This window comes from Neopsephotus bourkii, unplaced genomic scaffold, assembly GCF_033783945.1.
Source record: "Neopsephotus bourkii isolate Nb327-2 ecotype Australia unplaced genomic scaffold, CSIRO-AGI_Nbou_v1 NB_1370, whole genome shotgun sequence".
NCBI classification, from domain to species: Eukaryota; Metazoa; Chordata; class Aves; order Psittaciformes; family Psittacidae; genus Neopsephotus; species Neopsephotus bourkii.
Genome location: NW_026901849.1, coordinates 392,124 through 408,140, shown reverse-complemented (window position 1 = coordinate 408,140; position 16,017 = coordinate 392,124). Strand labels below are relative to the sequence as shown.

General features: G+C 54.2%; 4 protein-coding genes across 6 annotated transcripts; 2 read left to right on the top strand and 2 right to left on the bottom strand.

Moving 5' to 3' along the window:
* Nucleotides 1-94: 94 nt before the first annotated feature.
* On the bottom strand, nucleotides 95-738 carry LOC133219595 (cytochrome c oxidase assembly factor 3 homolog, mitochondrial). The gene is made up of 2 exons (XM_061367011.1): nucleotides 524-738; nucleotides 95-432 (listed from the first exon to the last, which is right to left on the bottom strand). Exons 1-2 carry the CDS (start codon nucleotides 705-707, stop codon nucleotides 320-322), a joined length of 297 nt encoding a protein of 98 aa, XP_061222995.1. The 5' UTR covers nucleotides 708-738; the 3' UTR covers nucleotides 95-319.
* Nucleotides 739-911: 173 nt separating this feature from the next.
* CNTD1 (cyclin N-terminal domain containing 1) lies at nucleotides 912-5,383 on the top strand. 3 transcript variants are annotated; one of them, XR_009727472.1, is made up of 7 exons: nucleotides 912-1,118; nucleotides 1,188-1,263; nucleotides 1,477-1,651; nucleotides 2,589-2,751; nucleotides 3,195-3,339; nucleotides 3,644-3,814; nucleotides 4,240-4,374. XR_009727472.1 is itself a non-coding variant. In XM_061367009.1 (7 exons), exons 1-7 carry the CDS (start codon nucleotides 947-949, stop codon nucleotides 4,399-4,401), a joined length of 990 nt encoding a protein of 329 aa, XP_061222993.1. In that variant the 5' UTR covers nucleotides 912-946; the 3' UTR covers nucleotides 4,402-5,383. The 3 variants fall into 3 exon arrangements, 2 of the variants coding, with proteins under 2 accessions (XP_061222993.1, XP_061222994.1); XM_061367009.1 differs by having other exon boundaries at nucleotides 3,718-3,814; nucleotides 4,240-5,383; XM_061367010.1 differs by lacking the exon at nucleotides 4,240-4,374 and having other exon boundaries at nucleotides 3,644-3,847.
* BECN1 (beclin 1) lies at nucleotides 4,958-9,490 on the bottom strand. The gene is made up of 11 exons (XM_061367008.1): nucleotides 9,322-9,490; nucleotides 9,178-9,245; nucleotides 9,037-9,095; nucleotides 8,592-8,682; nucleotides 8,304-8,440; nucleotides 7,715-7,909; nucleotides 7,354-7,500; nucleotides 6,667-6,816; nucleotides 6,524-6,584; nucleotides 5,937-6,079; nucleotides 4,958-5,648 (listed from the first exon to the last, which is right to left on the bottom strand). The coding sequence occupies exons 1-11, from the start codon at nucleotides 9,446-9,448 to the stop codon at nucleotides 5,480-5,482; spliced, it is 1,347 nt and encodes a 448-aa protein (XP_061222992.1). The 5' UTR covers nucleotides 9,449-9,490; the 3' UTR covers nucleotides 4,958-5,479.
* Nucleotides 9,491-9,661: 171 nt separating this feature from the next.
* Nucleotides 9,662-14,397, top strand: PSME3 (proteasome activator subunit 3). The gene is made up of 11 exons (XM_061367014.1): nucleotides 9,662-9,799; nucleotides 10,239-10,271; nucleotides 10,578-10,640; nucleotides 11,111-11,215; nucleotides 11,515-11,563; nucleotides 12,156-12,268; nucleotides 12,892-12,960; nucleotides 13,173-13,240; nucleotides 13,392-13,446; nucleotides 13,669-13,755; nucleotides 14,183-14,397. Exons 1-11 carry the CDS (start codon nucleotides 9,758-9,760, stop codon nucleotides 14,261-14,263), a joined length of 765 nt encoding a protein of 254 aa, XP_061222998.1. The 5' UTR covers nucleotides 9,662-9,757; the 3' UTR covers nucleotides 14,264-14,397.
* Nucleotides 14,398-16,017: the final 1,620 nt, after the last annotated feature.

The following is a 16,017-nucleotide window of genomic DNA, read 5'->3' as shown; positions in this document are numbered from 1 at the left end:
GCTAAGATGATACAGAGCAAAGGAGAAACTTGCCCCATCTCAGCAGACACCGGAGCCGGGCTCTGTTCAGCAGCGACTGCACCAGGCACCGATGCAGGCTGCATACGGGCTGTTTATTAACGGAAGCCATGGGCAGCGCTGCCCTTCCCGGAGCAGGGCCCTGGCAACGGCAGCCGCCAGCGCGGGAGCCCCCGGCGCGTCTCCCTGCACCGCACCGGGCAGGCCCAGACCCCGCAGCCGGGGCCGGGCGCTTCCCCCTCCCGCGCCGCGGGGGCTGCAGCTCTCGCCGTTCAGCGGGGCCGGGCCGGGCGCTCCGCGCTCAGCTCGCTGCGCTCTCAGCCCGCGCCCGGGCCCGCGCCCGCGCCGCCTCCGCCTCCTGCTCCAGATCGTCCAGGAACCGCTCCTGCGACACCGAGTAGAAGGTGTATGCGTCTGCGGGCCGCGTTAAGGAGAAGAGCGGGCGCGGAGCGCTCCCGGTCCCGGTCCCAACCCCGCCCCGGCCCGGCCCGGCCCCGCAGGATACAGATCCCGACCGTGACGGCGCCGATGCCGAGCGCCAGCAGCGCGTTGCGGCCGCGGAGGCGGCTCCGCAGGGCGCGCTCCACCTGCTCCATTTGCAGCCGCTGCTGGGGGCTCAGCCCCGGCTCCCGCCGAGGGTCGATGCGCCGTGCGAACGCCGCCTCCCGGCCCGGCTCCTGCGCCGCCATCTTTCCCCCCGCCACTTGCGTACAGCGTGCTGACGTCACATCCAGGAGGGACATGCGTCCAATCCGAAGTGGCTTTGGGAGCGAGGCGTCGAGTGGTTGGCTGCGGAGTGACGCGCGGCCGGCCGGAGCGGAGTCGAGCTCTGATTGGCGGAGCGGGGCCCCGTGACCGCGCGCGTGCTGAGGTGTGTCCCCGCTGAGGGGCCGCTGCGGCGCCGTTGGAGCAGTTACCGGAGCGGGCAATGGGCTCCCAGGCGCAAGCAGCATCCCGGTGCCGTGACCCGGGCCCCGCCTTTGGGAGGGTGTCCCCGGAGGTCATCGAGGACGCGCTGATCTGCCTGGCCACGGAGAACGAGCGGCACCTGAGCGAGCTGCCCGAGGGGGTCGGGTGCTTCAAGGAGGAGCGGATCGTGGGTGAGGCCCAGCCCGGTGGCCTGTGCTGGTCAGGGCCGGGGCAGGGCTGACTCTGCCCTTCCCTTGCAGAGTTCATCTTCCTCTTGGCTGAAAAGTGGTGCCTGGACCCGATGGCGAGGTACCAGGCAGTGGAGTTATTTGAAAGGTAAGGAGCATCCCGAGTGCTCCGTGCGTTCCGTGTCCCTCTCATGTGCTCTGGACCGCTCGCTCAACCAACCTGTGATGCGTTTTTGCAGCCCCAGAGCTTTATCTCTTTGCTCATTTAGCTCAGGTTTTGAGCTGAATACGTGCAGAACTGCTGCTTGTCCTTTTGCTTAGCAGAAGAGAACGGTTTTCTGAGCAGTTTTGGGTTTTGTAGGTTTATGATCAAGCAGGTGGAACAAATCTCTAAGTCTTCTAGGAAGAGCGTTAAACACTGTGAGCAGGGGGGAGGCAGCAGCTGCAGCTCTCTGGAAGATCAGCTCTACAACACGTTTGTCCTGCGGCTTGTGTCATGCGTTCAGCTCGCGAGCAAACTGTCCCTGCACTATACCGTAAGCTCGATGAACCTGTTCTTGTCATGGCTTTTAGCAGTGTAGCAAGCTATGGGGTACGCTTATGTCTGTTAAAAAGGAGATTAGAAAGAAAGAGGGCCATGAGAGCAATCAGGGGCTGGAGCACCTTCCGTATGGAGCCAGGCTGAGAACACTGGGGCTGTTCAGGCTGGAGAAGAGAAGGCTGTGTGGAGACCTCAGAGCAGCTTCCAGTGTCTGAAGGGGGCTACAAGGATGCTGGAGAGGGACTCTTTATCAGGGACTGCAGTGATAGGACAAGGGGTGATGGGTTCAAACTGAAACAGGGGAAGTTCAGGTTAGGTATAAGGAAGGAATTGTTTACTGTGAGTGTGGTGAGGCACTGGAATGGGTTGCCAGAGAAGTTGTGAATGCTCCATCCCTGGCAGTGTTCAAGGCTGGGCTGGACAGAGCCTTGGGTGCCATGGTTTAGTGTGAGTTGTCCCTGCCCATGCAGGGGGTTGGAAGTGGATGATCTCAAGGTCCTTTCCAACCCACACAATTCTATGATTCTGCTATTTCCAATTTTAAAACTATTACTGATCATAAAATGCAAAGTATATTGAAATGGAGACCTAAATTTAGGTTTAAACATTTAGGGCAGATGAATTGTCACTTGTCAAGTAGCAATTTGTGAGGAGATGTTCCCAATATTGGGGGGGAAAAGTACAGGCAGTGGGGAAAAGTCAGTCTGTGGTTGTCAAAAGCTGTATGTCTACAGGGGGAAAGACTGGGGAGAGAACATCTGAACTGGAGTTTTAATTCCAGGTCAACAGAGGAGTTAGACAGGGTTAGAGAGCCATGGGAGCTGCAGTGGTTCTGGCTGAAATCCAGTGGGAGGAGTAAACCAAGGAGGTGCTTGCTTCTCCCCGCTGCCCAGGAGCTCATTTGTCTTTTTTCCCCTCTTTTTCCTCCTCAGAGAGTTAACAGCGATGTAGCTTTAAAATTTCTGCAGTCTCTGAAGTACTCATACACGAAACAGGAGCTGCTCGAGTCAGAACTGGCTGTTCTAAAAACTCTGCACTTCCAGGTCAACGTCTCGACTCCTTTGGCTTACGTGGAATTGCTCCTGGAGGTTCTGAGTAAGAGGATTAAGAGGAGAGGATGGGAAAAGGGTTTCCAAAAGGGGGAATAGAGCCATTGCTGGTTTGAACCAGAATGTCTCCTCTTACAGATTTTGGCATATGGTGCATTCACATTGTGCAGGGCTTTACTTTTTGGGTGAGAACTTTGTCCATACTAGAATCCAATGGGTGCTGTTGGACAGCATGTTGAACATGATCTGTTCAGTAGAAGAGTTTAAAACCCCCAAAACCTAATGTAAGAGCATGGTTTCTACAAGTGCCGAGGTCTAACAGCCTGAATTTAGGTATCAGTGAGATGATACTGAGCTTGAGAAAGCCTGTGGCACTCAGAAACAAGGGGCAGTTGGCACCAGGAATCTCCATCTGTAGCTCGTGGCTTCTTTCTAATCCAGTTTCATGCCTTGGGATGTGGCGCTGATCCTGTGTGATCTCTGTGCTAGGGTACAACGGCTGCTTGCTTCCCACCAAGCCCTTACATCAGATGTGTATTCAGCTCCTTGACTTCTCCTACCTTGCACGAGATGCCATCTACGACACTCTGTTGAAGGTGGCCATTGAAAACTCCACACCAAGCAAACTGCAAGTGTGAGTAGCTCCCATGGCTGATGCTTTAACTGTTTGAAATGAAAACCCTAAAAAAGCCCTTAAGAAATAGCATAATTCCCATGATACCATTTTGGGGGGGCATGTTTTTTAAACCCAGTAATTTTGAGGGGCTTTCAGCATTTATTTAGCTTAATGTTCAAAGCAGTGTGCTTCTACACAGGTGCTTTAGGGGCAAACTAGGGAAATGTTTAATGTAATTATAAAACCCAGCTTTGGCACTGTCCATTAAAGTTAACAGCATCAGGCTCTGTTTGGACTGAGTAAGTGAACATGTGCTTTGTAGCCCTGCCAGAAGCAGGTGCTTTCGAACTGCAAAGCTGGCATTGATGACACCAAGAGACACTTTTACTTCTGCAGAGCAGAGTTTTTGACAGTGAAGGAAGATTTCATGCTCTTGGCTGTAGGAATCATCAGCACAAGCATGTTCGTACTAAACCCTGGGCACTGGAAGCAGGTACAGTCACTTCCAAAGGTGTTGGCTCTATGTGGGTTGTTGAAGTGCAGCAGGAAGCACGTGTGAGGGTGTTGGAAGGCTCCTGCGTGCACTAGTGTGTGTATGTCCTTGTGCTTCAGCATCTCCAGTCAGAACAAACCCCATACAGGTGAAGTAATCCCATGGGACTTCACAGCCTGTAGCTTTTTCACCTCTTCAAAGAAAATGCAGAACAAACATAAAACCCCCCTAAACCAAGCAAACAAACCCCCAACCACACAGAAAACATACTGAGAGGCTTCACATTTGTTGAAGTGTGGCCATGGGGCACTTATTTCTGTTATTCCCATTAGATTTGCAGGATTAAGAAGCATGTCTGTAAAGGAACATCTCCTATGCAGTGTTACTAAGTAGCTCTCTTGGGTTTTTCTTGGGTTTTTTTTAAGGTTGTGGAGCATTTGAACTGCATCACTGGCATCACTTCACAGAGCATACAAGATTTTTCTTATGCAGTACTGAAACAGGTCATTGGCAGCACCACTCCGAGGCAGTGCTACAGGAGCTGTGGAACAAAAGCTCTGCAACACAGAACTGGGCCTCTTCAGTAGAGCTGCCTGCCCCGGGGCAGCAAAGCACTGCCACTGCCCAGAGCACCCCATGCAGTTTGGTTTGCTTTTGGTTGGAACACCAGTGTTAAGTTAGAAAAGCTCCTTTCAGGCAACACCCCAGTGCTGTGAAGGGAGGCACCAGGACCCAAGTAGAAATAACCTCTTTGGGCAGGAAAAGTCTTTATTGTAAGACCTACATCAGCTTAGTTACGAACAGAAGTTTCCTTGAACCAGGAGAAAGCTCTAAGGAGTCACGTTCTGAAAAGGCAGTGAGGCTATGGTGTGGTAATGGCACTAGGAGCAGCTCCCAACCCCATTACAGAGCTGTACTTGCTTTCTCTATTTGCTGCTGCTTTAAAGCTAACTCTTGTCTCAGGCATCCAGGATGTTCCTGTGTCCCCTCTCTGCTCCCACCCCAGCAGGCAGTTGCCCCCCTCTGTGGTGAAAGGGACAGCTCCCCCAGTTTGGAAAGCGATGCGACTGTCGCGATAGCAGGGGCTTGCTGAGCCCCTCGCTGGGAGCTGTGCCCACGTCACATGGAAGCACTCTCTGCATAGAACAGTGCTTTATTATTTACTGGGTGCACCTCCAGGTGAGAACAGGCTGCAGGAAGCATCACAAACACCAGCACCATCCCAGCTAACAGCACCTGAAACAGTATCAAACCTTGCTACGTTGAGTGGCACAGAGTAGTGACATACAATCCTTTATTTCAGAGTGCAGTTACCTTGAGTTCCTCCACGTTTCTGTAACATTTCACTTCTCTAACCTGTGTTCAGCTGTAAGAGTGATACTGAACTCACCCGTTTGAAGTTGAGCAGTAATTTCAATCTATAAACCTCAAAGTGCCAGTTTAGCATTGATTTAACAGCTTTTTATTGTGTTCAGCTCCATGACACAACTTTACATATTGCTTTTCTATATACTACTTGTAATAATGGTCTTTTAAATAAAGTGTCTTGTGGTTTTTTGGTATTGTAAACATTTTATACTGGTTTATATTAAGAGACATCTTAATGTGACTTTCTCCAACGGAACGCAGACATCCTGCAGGTGCCAGGACGAGTTCTTCCCATGGTTACTTGTTATAGAACTGGGATGAGACCCAGGCAAGACCCCACTTCAGGTTAGTTAACATGAATTTCAGTGCTTTTGTCCATTGCTCCTCAGAGTTAAATTGTGTTTTAATAGAGTAAGAGCCACCGCTGCCGCCTGTGTCTTCAATCTTTCCTTTCTCCACGTCCATCCTAGACCATACAAAGCTTCATTAGTGTGTTACTAGTGCGAGCATTTCATTTCCATGTGACATTTTAACCTGACATTTGTTATTTTATGTAAGAATACTTCGGTTTTACCTGAAATCTAGCAAGCCTCAGGTCTTCACCTGAGGAACAGGCTTTAAGTACTAAGAGAAATGGGGTAATCTTGCATGTTATAAAGATCACGGGCTGATTCCAGGGCAGAACTGGGTCAGTCGGTGCTGTGTGGGACTGCACACGAGGTGTTCACTTCCTGTGTTAGAGAGCATTACTCACCTGTAGGGCAAACAAAACCGGGTTTCCCCTTTCTCCACTTCCTCTTTAAACTGCTGCACGCAGTCCAGGAAAGCCACCATCGCGTGGTCAAATTTATTGTCCCAGAAGAACCTCAGGCCTCCAGAGCAGTACAAGGGAAGCTCCTGGAAAACAGATGGGTTTCAAGTACTCTAAGCATTCCCATTTAGGTTCAGTCATTGCAGCTCTTTAGTCCTCTTTAGTGTGAGGCTTAAAATTGTCATGGGATCATTAGAAATGGTTTGTGGCACGTAGCAAGGGTGACTTGTTTTGTGATTGGTGCCTGTTACGTGCAGGCTTGGGTTCCTAATCACTAACAACCAGCCCAAACCATCTTCCTCTGGCCAGTGCAGTGTTTGGCTCCAGAGTCCTGTTGTTTTTAACCAGGTGGCAGGAAGAGCAGCTTGATACAGGATATGGAATTACTAGATTAGATACTAGTTATTACAGTAGAGAAGTTGTGGCATGTACTTGTCCTGTACCATAGAGTCACAAAAAGCTAAGTTTGCCTTCTGTGACCAGGGCTCTGTGGTACTCAAGGTCAGTGCGACTTGTGTGGGGTCTCTTACCTTTGATTTGTCCGTGAGGGACTCCAAATATGAGTGGTTGCCATATGGTACAAGACGGTATCTGAAAGGAGACAGGATTCACAGGCAGATGAGCTTAACTGTCTCTGGGCCAGAAGCAAAAGGTTATGTTATATGGCATGTACCTTTGAAACTTCAGGCCCATTTTGTTTGCAAGGGCATGGAGCAGCAGCACAGTCTGCCCCCAGGCAGCGTTGATCTCATTCCATTCTACAGGAACGCTGGGGAGACGGCCAAGTCTGAAGTTATTTATTGTGCCAAACTGACCACTGTGCCTGGGATAGGAGGAAGTAGAAATAAACTGCTGGAGCAGGAACAGCTTCTGGCAGTAAAGTGTGTGATGGCTGCAGTGCAACAGCCATCCCCCATGCACGGGGAGCTCAGCAAAGGGGGGTTGGGGTTCTGATTACAAAGTGTATGTAAATAGAAAGCCCTTGTTATCTGTTTATCATGGAATCCCAGACTGGTTTGTGTTGGAAGGGACCCTGAAGCCTATCCAGCTCCAACCCCTGCCACGGGCAGGGACGCCTTCCACTGGAGCAGCTTGCTCCAAGCCCCTGTGTCCAACCTGGCCTTGAGCACTGCCAGGGATGGGGCAGCCACAGCTTCTCTGGGCACCCTGTGCCAGCGCCTCAGCACCCTCACGGGGAAGAGCTTCTGCCTAAGAGCTCAGCTCAGTCTCCCCTCTGGCAGGTTCAAGCCATTCCCTTTGTCCTGCCCCTACAGGCCCTTATCAACAGCCTCTCTGCAGCCTCCTTTAGGCACGTGTGACCCCATTGGTACTGTCCCTGCTCCGAGCAGCCCCACGGTACCAGATGTGGAAGGTGGCGTTGAACACGTTGGTTTTCTTTAGTTTATCCAGTTGCATCTGGGCATAGCGCATCTGGTTCTCCACACTCTTCAGCTCATCGTCCAGCTCCAGCTGTTGCCTCTTGAATTCACAGTATTCCTTCTGATACCTTTGAACAAGAGCAAGACGACAAATGTCAAGTACTTTTACACTCAAGCGACTGCTCTCCTGGTACTCCAGGGCTTATTCGGCCATGCCAACTCCAGTTTTGCAAAGACCAAGCCACCTGCATTTGGCTGTTACTTAACAGCTTTCTCTACATTATAATCTCATTTATCTGTTCCTTAAAGTCCCTGCCATAAGCTGAGCTGTGGGTCACTCACTGAGCTTCTTCCTGCTCCAGCCGCTCTGCCTCTGCCCGCACTCTCTCAAAGTCTTCAGCCACAACCTTGCGATTCTTCTCGACATCCTCCAGCTCCTGGATCAGCTGCTCTTCTTCCAGTGCGAGTTCCTTCAGTTCCATCTGCAGCTTCTCCTTATCATCCTCGTTCATTTGTTCCAGGATCTCCAGACACCTCCTAAAGCAGAGCACCAGGATTACCAAACCAGGGATGCTGGGAGGCTCCTGATGGAAGCAGTGCAGATGGGGACTGGGGTCTCCCACTGTTGTTGCTCCCAAGCTGTGTTGATCCTGTACCATGAATCAGGAATACACAGAGCAGGGGAGCAAGACGGTGACTGAGGGCTGCTTCTGCCTGACAGGAACTGTGTCTTTGGAGCCCTGGGCTGCACTGGAATGCCACAGACCTCAGCTGGAGAAGCTGTTACCACGGGACTCTCACAAGTTAAGGTTTCATGTCATTCAAAGAAAACCCCACGTGCTCGTCAGGGATATCTCAGTGGTCATGGGAAGGCTCTGGGCTTTCCCCAGCCTAAAGCTGCTTGGTCCTGGGTTGCCTCCAGCTCACTCACTTGTAGTTCTGGCACTCGTTCTCGGTGATGTTCAGCTGAGTGTCCAGCTGGTCCAGCAGCGTGTCCGTGCACTCCTCACACAGAGGGTGATCCACATCTGTCTGCCCAGACATGATGTCAAAGAGGTCGCCGGTGACCTGCAGGAAGCATTTGCCATCAGGTTGGGTGAAGCCGTGGCTACTGCTGGTTCCTCACCCAAAACTCACCACCAGTACCACTGCATCTCCCAGAGCATCCTCCAGCTCTGGCTCGGAGGTGCCCAAACTTACCAGCTCACCCACAACTTGCCTTCAGTCTGCGGCTGAGGTTTTCCATGGTGCCGCCATCCGACGCCTCCCCGATCAGCGTGAAGCTGTTGGCACTTTCTGTTGACATCATTCTTGGAAAGAATTTAATGGAGAGCTGAGTGCTCAGGGGCCAGGCTTAAACCTGAGGCTGGCTCAAGAGGCAGAAGGGACGAGCACAGGACAGGAGGAGCTGGAGTGTGGGTGAGCTCTAGGGGATGGTGGTTGGGTTCACCCGGAGGTAAGGGGCAGCCCCAGGCAGTGCCACGCACTCCCGGGGGAAACAGCGCTCACACAGGACTGGCTTCGACAGGCAGGGCTCAGCTGAGCCCCGCTGCTGAGAGGACCCCGTTCCATCGGTAGGGATGGGACGGACAGGACCCCGTTTCCCCGGGCCTCCCCACGGAGGGGCTAGGGGCGGATCGGGCCTGCCGGGAGCGCGGCCGTACCTGGCCGGCGGGATGAACCGCCTGGACACGCCATCCTGCCGGTTCTCCGCGAAGGCTTCCTGCGGGACAAGCGGACACCGTCACCGGGCGTGGCGGGGGGAGAAGGGAACACCCCCGCCGCTGCGCCCGACCCCGCCGTACCTCCGTGAGGGCGCTCTCCTCTTCGTGCGCGTCACCGGGCCGGGCAGGGGCAGCGGCCAGCAGCGGGGCTGCGGGAGAGGAGGCGTTACCCGTGTCCGGGCCCGGCCCGCCGCCGCCCCCCGCCCTCCCTCCGCCCCGCGGTACCGGTGAGCTCCTGGATGGTGAGGCGGTCCAGGATCTTGAAGGAGGTGTCGAGCTTGAGCGGCTGCCCGCAGCGCTGGCACACGAAGCTGACCTGCGCCGTGCCGCCGGCCGCGCGGCTGCCCTCCATGCCCGCTCAGCCCCGCGCCATCGCCACCGCCGCGCGGCGGATGTGACGTCAGGCCGCGGGGCGCGGTCCTGCCAGGGGTGTAAGAGGGGCGTGTGAGCTGTGTGGAAGAGGAGCGGCCATTTTTCCCGTGAGCGGCCAGGACCTCGGGCGGCGGCGCGTGCGCGCGGCGGAGGGAGGCGCGCGGCAATTGGCGGGCGCGCCGGGTGAGGTCAGTTCCGGTGGTGGCGGCGACGCCGGTGTTGGGGCAGCGGCAGCGCGGCCCCCGCGGCATCCCCGGACCGGACCGGACGCTCCCCGCCCGCCGCCGCCATGGCCTCGCTGCTCAAGGTGGACCCGGAGGTGAAGCTCAAGGTGCGCACCCCGCCGGCGGCCCCCCCGCCCCCCCCTTGAGCGCCCCCGCCGTGCGGGCTGGGCCCGGGCCTCGGGGCGGGGCGGCCCCACGCCACCGCCGCCGCTGCCCGCTGGTTCCACCGCGGCCGTTGGACGTGAGGTCGCTGAGCACGGCCCAGCCGCCGCCGCTGCACCGGGCGGGCGCGCGCTGGCCCAAGCGAGGCCTGGAACCTGCCCCTCCGCGCCCGGTGTTGGGTTCTCCTCGTGCTGACGGATGGGCCGTTGGGGCCCGGGCCGCGCAGGCGGAGCGGGGGGAGCAGCTTCTGGCGGCCCCGGCAGCGGCCGCTCGGTGCCCAGCGGCGCGGTCAGCTCCCGGTAGTCCCTCGGAGGGCGGGAGGTGCCCCCGAGGCGCTCGGTGTGGCTCGGGAGTGACTGAGCTGCTGTTTCTCTCCCTGTGCAGGTTGATTCCTTCAGGGAGCGGATCACGAGCGAGGTGAGCATCCCCCTGCGCTGCCCCCGGTGGGACAGGGACGAGCCCATCGGGTCCATGTCCCCGAGAGACCCGGCTGTGGTCTGAGCCTCTGCAGGAAGCTCCGCAGCGCATCAGGCACCAACCGTGGCGAGGGGCTCGAGCCTCGTGCTCTCCTGGCCCATTGTCACCCTGCCTCGGTGTGACAGCAGCCACAGCACCCGTGTGCTCTGCTGGTTCCTGCCTTTGGCCAGTTGGTTTCCTGCTGTTCTCTGGCGGTGGGAACCTCGCAGCGCTGGTTCCCATCATTGTCTCTGCTTTCTCTCTCAGGCTGAAGACCTGGTGGCAAACTTTTTCCCAAAGAAGCTGTTAGAGCTCGATGGGTTCCTCAAGGTGAGATCTTTCTGTCTCCTTTTTCACCTCCGAGCTGAGCGCTGACAGCACCGTGCCAGGTCCTGGCCTCTTGTGTCTTCCACTGTGGCACACGGGGGTGAACCGGCAGCTCAGTCGCTTGCATGCATTTGAGTGCTGTTGGCTCTAGAGGGGGTGCTTCCCCTTGCAGTTCTCTTTGTGTGATCACATTTATCTTTCTTACATGTTTTGCTGTGTGGGGCTGTGCTGTGCTCTCACGTGGCTCCAACCCTGCAGGCTGTTGATAGCTTTGATCCAGGCTGGAGCTGGCACGCTGCTCTTGGGTGGAGGGAGGGCTCCTCACAGGCTTATTGTTAGACCCTTTGTGTTTCATTTGTCCTTATTTTATAGTTGGATATGGGAGAGGGCTGAATCTTCTGTTTTCTCATTGTGTTTGGTGGGACAGAATTTTTTCACTTATAATTAAATAACAAATCTGCTTTATTTTCCAGGACCCGATCCTGAATATTCATGATCTCACTCAGATACATTCGGACATGAACCTCCCAGTGCCTGACCCAATTCTTCTCACAAACAGCCACGATGGACTGGATGGGGTAAGGTTACTCTCTTGGCTCTGATCCCTGCTTCTCTTGATTAAAACTGCATGGCTTGCCCTGTGCTGGAGTAGGTGTATTCTCACTCAGTAAAAGGCTATGGCTCTCCCAAAGGCTTTTAGGATCTGCTCTGGGAAGTCTGCTGAAGGCAGTACTGTGCTCTGCAGACCTCCTTTGCTCTCAAAGAAGGATGCTTAGATCCAGGAGCCTAGCAGAGGCTCTGAGATTTCCCTTGGTTCCTGTGGGACGCTGCTGTAGCTCCTGAGTAGTTTGTGACTAAAACATTTTGTATGTTTTAGCCAAATATGAAAAAGAGGAAGCTGGAGGACCACGAGGAGACCTTTCAGGGTAAGAGTCCCCAAGCCCCTTGTGTTGTTGCTTGCACCCTGAACCAGTGCACCATGCCCTGGGGATATGAAATGGCATGAATCCCCCTTGCCCTGTCCTGACAGCAGCTGCTGCTCATGCAGGCCTATCCCCACGACCTCTCCAAGCTTGACCTACGCTTCTGTTGAGGAGGAGTCAGGTTCCAGCTCTCAGAAGCATAATTAGGACTTTTCTGATAGCCACAAGCAGTACTTGCTTGAGCCTGGCTTGCTGACAGAGGCAGCTCATCTCCCTGTGGCTCTCTCTGTCGGGAGGAAGATACCAGGCTTTGGCTTAAGCTGAGGCACAAAGAGCTTGCACACGTGGAGCAGCAAATCCCTTGTGCCCAGGCTCAGCAGCCTGGAGCTCTTCAGCTCCACGTTCTCTCTTCTTCCCTGTGGTAACTGCTGTCATCCCGTGTCAGATCTCCCCTGCCCTGCAAGTTAGCTATAGCCTGACTCAGTGTCCACAAGCCTTTGCAGGAGATCAGATGCTCAGTTGGACCTTGGGTCTGATCCGCTGGTACAGCTCTTCCTGTGTGTCCTCATGAGGTGTTTTTCTCCTCTGCTGGTAGGTACCAAAGTGTTTGTGATGCCCAATGGGATGCTGAAGAGCAACCAGCAGCTGGTGGACATCATTGAGAAAGTGAAACCAGAAATCAGGCTGCTTATTGAGAAGTGTAATACGGTGGGTATGAGCTCTGGAGCCACGTGGAAGCAGGAGGATGGAGGCAAAGCTGCTCTGGGTGGAAGGCGCTGACCCCTCTGTACTCTGTGGATGAGGAAAGGCAGGATTTGTATTGCAGTGGCTGAGAGTGGCTGGGGATAGGTGTAGGGAAATAATCCTAGAATCCCAGCTTGGAAGGGACCTCAAGGATCGTCTGGTGCAACCTTTCTAGGCAAAGCATAACCTACACTAGATATCCCAGCACTCTGACCAGCTGAATCTTAACAGTGGCCAGTACTGAGGAATCCAGCACTTCACTGGGGAGATTATCCCAGCAGCTGATAGTTCTCATTGGGAAAAGCTTCCCTGTGTCCAGCTGGAATCTCCCCAGGAGTAACTTGTGCCCATCACCCTTTCTCTCCTCCATGTGAGCCCTTGTCAAAAGGGAGTCTCACTCTTCTTTGTAGCCACCCTTTAAACACTGGAACGTGGGGGTAAGGCCTTCCCGGACCCTTCTCTAGGCTGAACAAGCCCAGCTCTCAACTTTGGATCATCTTTGTGGCCCTTCTGTGGCCCCTCTCTTTTTGAGCACGGTCTCTGTGGAGATGTCGGTAGTGATGAGTGCTGTGATCTCTCCACCACAGGTCAAAATGTGGGTGCAGCTTCTCATTCCCAGGATAGAAGATGGAAACAACTTTGGTGTTTCTATTCAGGTGAGGCACTGCTGGCTCTAGGCCCTGCTGCAGGAGGAGCTGTGCTCCAGGGACAGGGATCTCTTGGCTTCTTCTGAATCTCTCATTTGATAGTGTTCACTCAGGTTCTAAAAGCCCAGCCTGAGCTTGACACGGTACTGCTGAGACGTGCTGCTTGCAGAGCCCTAGTGAGCAGTCTTGTGCAGCTAATGACTTCCTGCTCTTCCCTGCAGGAGGAAACAGTTGCTGAGCTTCGAACTGTGGAGAGTGAGGCAGCATCCTACCTGGACCAGATTTCTAGGTAGGCATGCAAGGACAAGCCTCGTTTGTGGGAGCCCCTTGGGAAAGGGAGGTGCTTGGGGAAGGTCTCCCAGCTTTCCTAGGGCAGCTTGGGCCTGAAAAAGATCTCGGTGCTGTTAATCTGACCTTTAGTCTCTCCCTTTTCTTACCAGATATTATATCACAAGAGCAAAATTGGTTTCCAAAATAGCTAAGTACCCTCATGTGGTAAGTGAGTGGGGAAGTGGAGGTGTGCATGGTACATGCTGCTGCTTTCTGGGACTCTTTGGGCCACTTCATCACTGTCCTGTTTGGGATGAGGGTCTTGGGGGGGGCAGGAAGGGGTTGTGCGGGGATGCAGGACATCTGCATTAGAGGAGAGCAGCTGAAGGGGGGGGGTTCCCTTGGTGCTGGGGAGGCAGCGCTGGGCTCAGCCACTGCTCCCTGCAGGAGGACTATCGCCGCACCGTGACCGAGATCGACGAGAAGGAGTACATTAGTCTGCGCCTGATCATTTCAGAGCTGAGGAATCAATATGTAAGTGCAAAACTGGAGCTTGCCAACAGGAGAGAGCCCTTGTGACCCTCCTGCCCTGCCCTTCCCCTTGGGGTGCATCCGCTCCTGCCTCCTCCCTGCGCTGCTCTGGCTCTGATGAGAGGAGCTGACTGCCACCTCTCCTGGGGGTGCCAGTGTCTAGCACAAAATACTCCTTCCATCTCCTGACCTCTCCTTGCAGCCCAAGCTATCCCTTGCCTCCTTAGAGAAATCATTTCTGTGTTACATGTAGTGACTTCTGCACAATCTGGCTGAAAGAAGCCCTTACCTTAAACTAGGGGTATGATTGCATGCAAGGGATGAGGGTAGTGCCAGCGTGAGCTATGCTGCTGCTTTAACTGGGGCTCATTGTGAAGGCTGAAGGCTGCATCCCGTCACCCTCTCTGAGGCCTTGTCTCCCTTTTTGCAGGTCACTTTGCATGACATGATCCTTAAAAACATTGAGAAGATCAAGAGGCCTCGGAGCAGCAATGCTGAGACCCTCTATTAAGTGTCAACGTTTGAACTTGAGAACTGTTCAGTCAGCTAAAGACCGTCATTGCCTTGGTTTGTTACGTGACTATCGAGATGGGAAACTGGCTGGAAATAGTATCGCATTCTTAGTTAAACTCTAAAGAAACTCTTGCCTAGTTTTGTGATTGGTTTTGTTCAGGTCTCAGGAGCTCTCCCTCCCTCTAGTAACTGGTACTGAGAAGGCCGTGCTGCTTTGGGGTGCCCTAGAGGCTACTTCGGAGTGAGAGCACCAGCCAGGCAGGAACATTCCTTCATGCCTTTCTTCCTACCTGAGTAGGAGCAATACTAGAGACCAAGCCCCTGTCCTGCCCCATCTCTTAGCTGGGGGCTCTGGGAGCGGGGCAGACTGAGCATGCTGGGGTGGTGGTGCTGTGGGGGAGAAGCTGGCTCTTTGCTGCTGGACCCCTCTGCTGCTGGTGCTCTGCAAGGACAGGGGAGCCTGCCCCTCCTGGCCCTGGTGCTGCTGCCTGCTCTGCACTCCTGGCTCTCTCCTGACTGAGCAGAGCCTGCCCCATATCCCTCTGCCTTGTCAGTTCTGGCTGGGTCTGTGCAGAGCAGCACAAGGTGGTGCTTGAAACTCAGCTGGTCACTGTCCCAGCTGGTCAGGAGCTCGGGTGGCTTCTGCCCCTGGTTGTGATTGGACTTAGAGCCCCTTTCTTGGCTAAACCCAACGTTATTCACACACATCCTGCTGCCCCTTCAGCCCGAGAGGAGGGGGGGCCCGAGGTCCGATACTAACTCCTGGTAGTCTCCACACATGCTCAGGCTGAGCCCCACTGTCCCCTGGCAGTGCTCCCGTGCAGCTGGTGCTTGGGGTAAGGATGGCTGGTGCCCACCTCCCTGCTCCCATGGCAGACCCTGTAGTCCTTCCCCTGCAGAGGGCATGCTCGTGTGCCTGGGGACTCCGCCGAAACATTTCATGGTCCCTTACAAACCCCTTTGGGAATGACTGGTTGTGTTGCATCAGTTTCTGTGTGTGGCAAACGGGCCCAGAACGCTGCAGGCTCCCAAATTTTTCTTATTTATAGTATTTCTACTTAAGTCCCCTCTTCAGGGACTGTGAAATCATTTGTTTCAGGAACCTCACTGTTGCCCAGGTCTCGCTGTTTCACCTGTATATTCTCATTGTGCAGTAGCCTTAATAGTTGTGTTCCCTCCATTGTAACAACAGTGACAAATGGAATGAATCTCTCCCCTCTCTTTGTTTTCTACTTAGTTTCTTTGTTTCTTCTGCTTCCACCTCTAAGAGCCATGGTGTCTCTTGCTGGTTTCCCAGGGATTTGCCCCCAGTGTGGAGGGCTGCTGGCCCTTGCTATAGACTCTTCTGTTGTTGTTTGTAGTAAGTCAACTCTTAGTCTTCCCGCTAATAAATGCTCAGTAACAAACCAACTGCATTCTGGCTGCTGTCTGGGAGCAGCACTTCCCCTTGTGTTTGTATTGATTCCTTTTCAGTTGTCGGGCTCTCTTTGCCAGATGAACGTATGTAAACTTTGACCATGTCAAGAAATTAAAATGAGGTACTTGGAATTCTTCTAAGGTAGCCCCTTGTGTGTGATGCTGAGCTCCCAGGCTGCGCAGCGCCAGTGGCTCTGCCTTTCTCACATCCAGGTGCTCCTTCCCTGCATTCTCCTCATTCCTCTCTCTGTTGTAAACTGCTCTGCACTGCTCTGGGGGTTGTTTCTACTGCAGCTTCCCTTTGGGCCCATGGTTTTGTGTTTGAGCTGTTCTGTC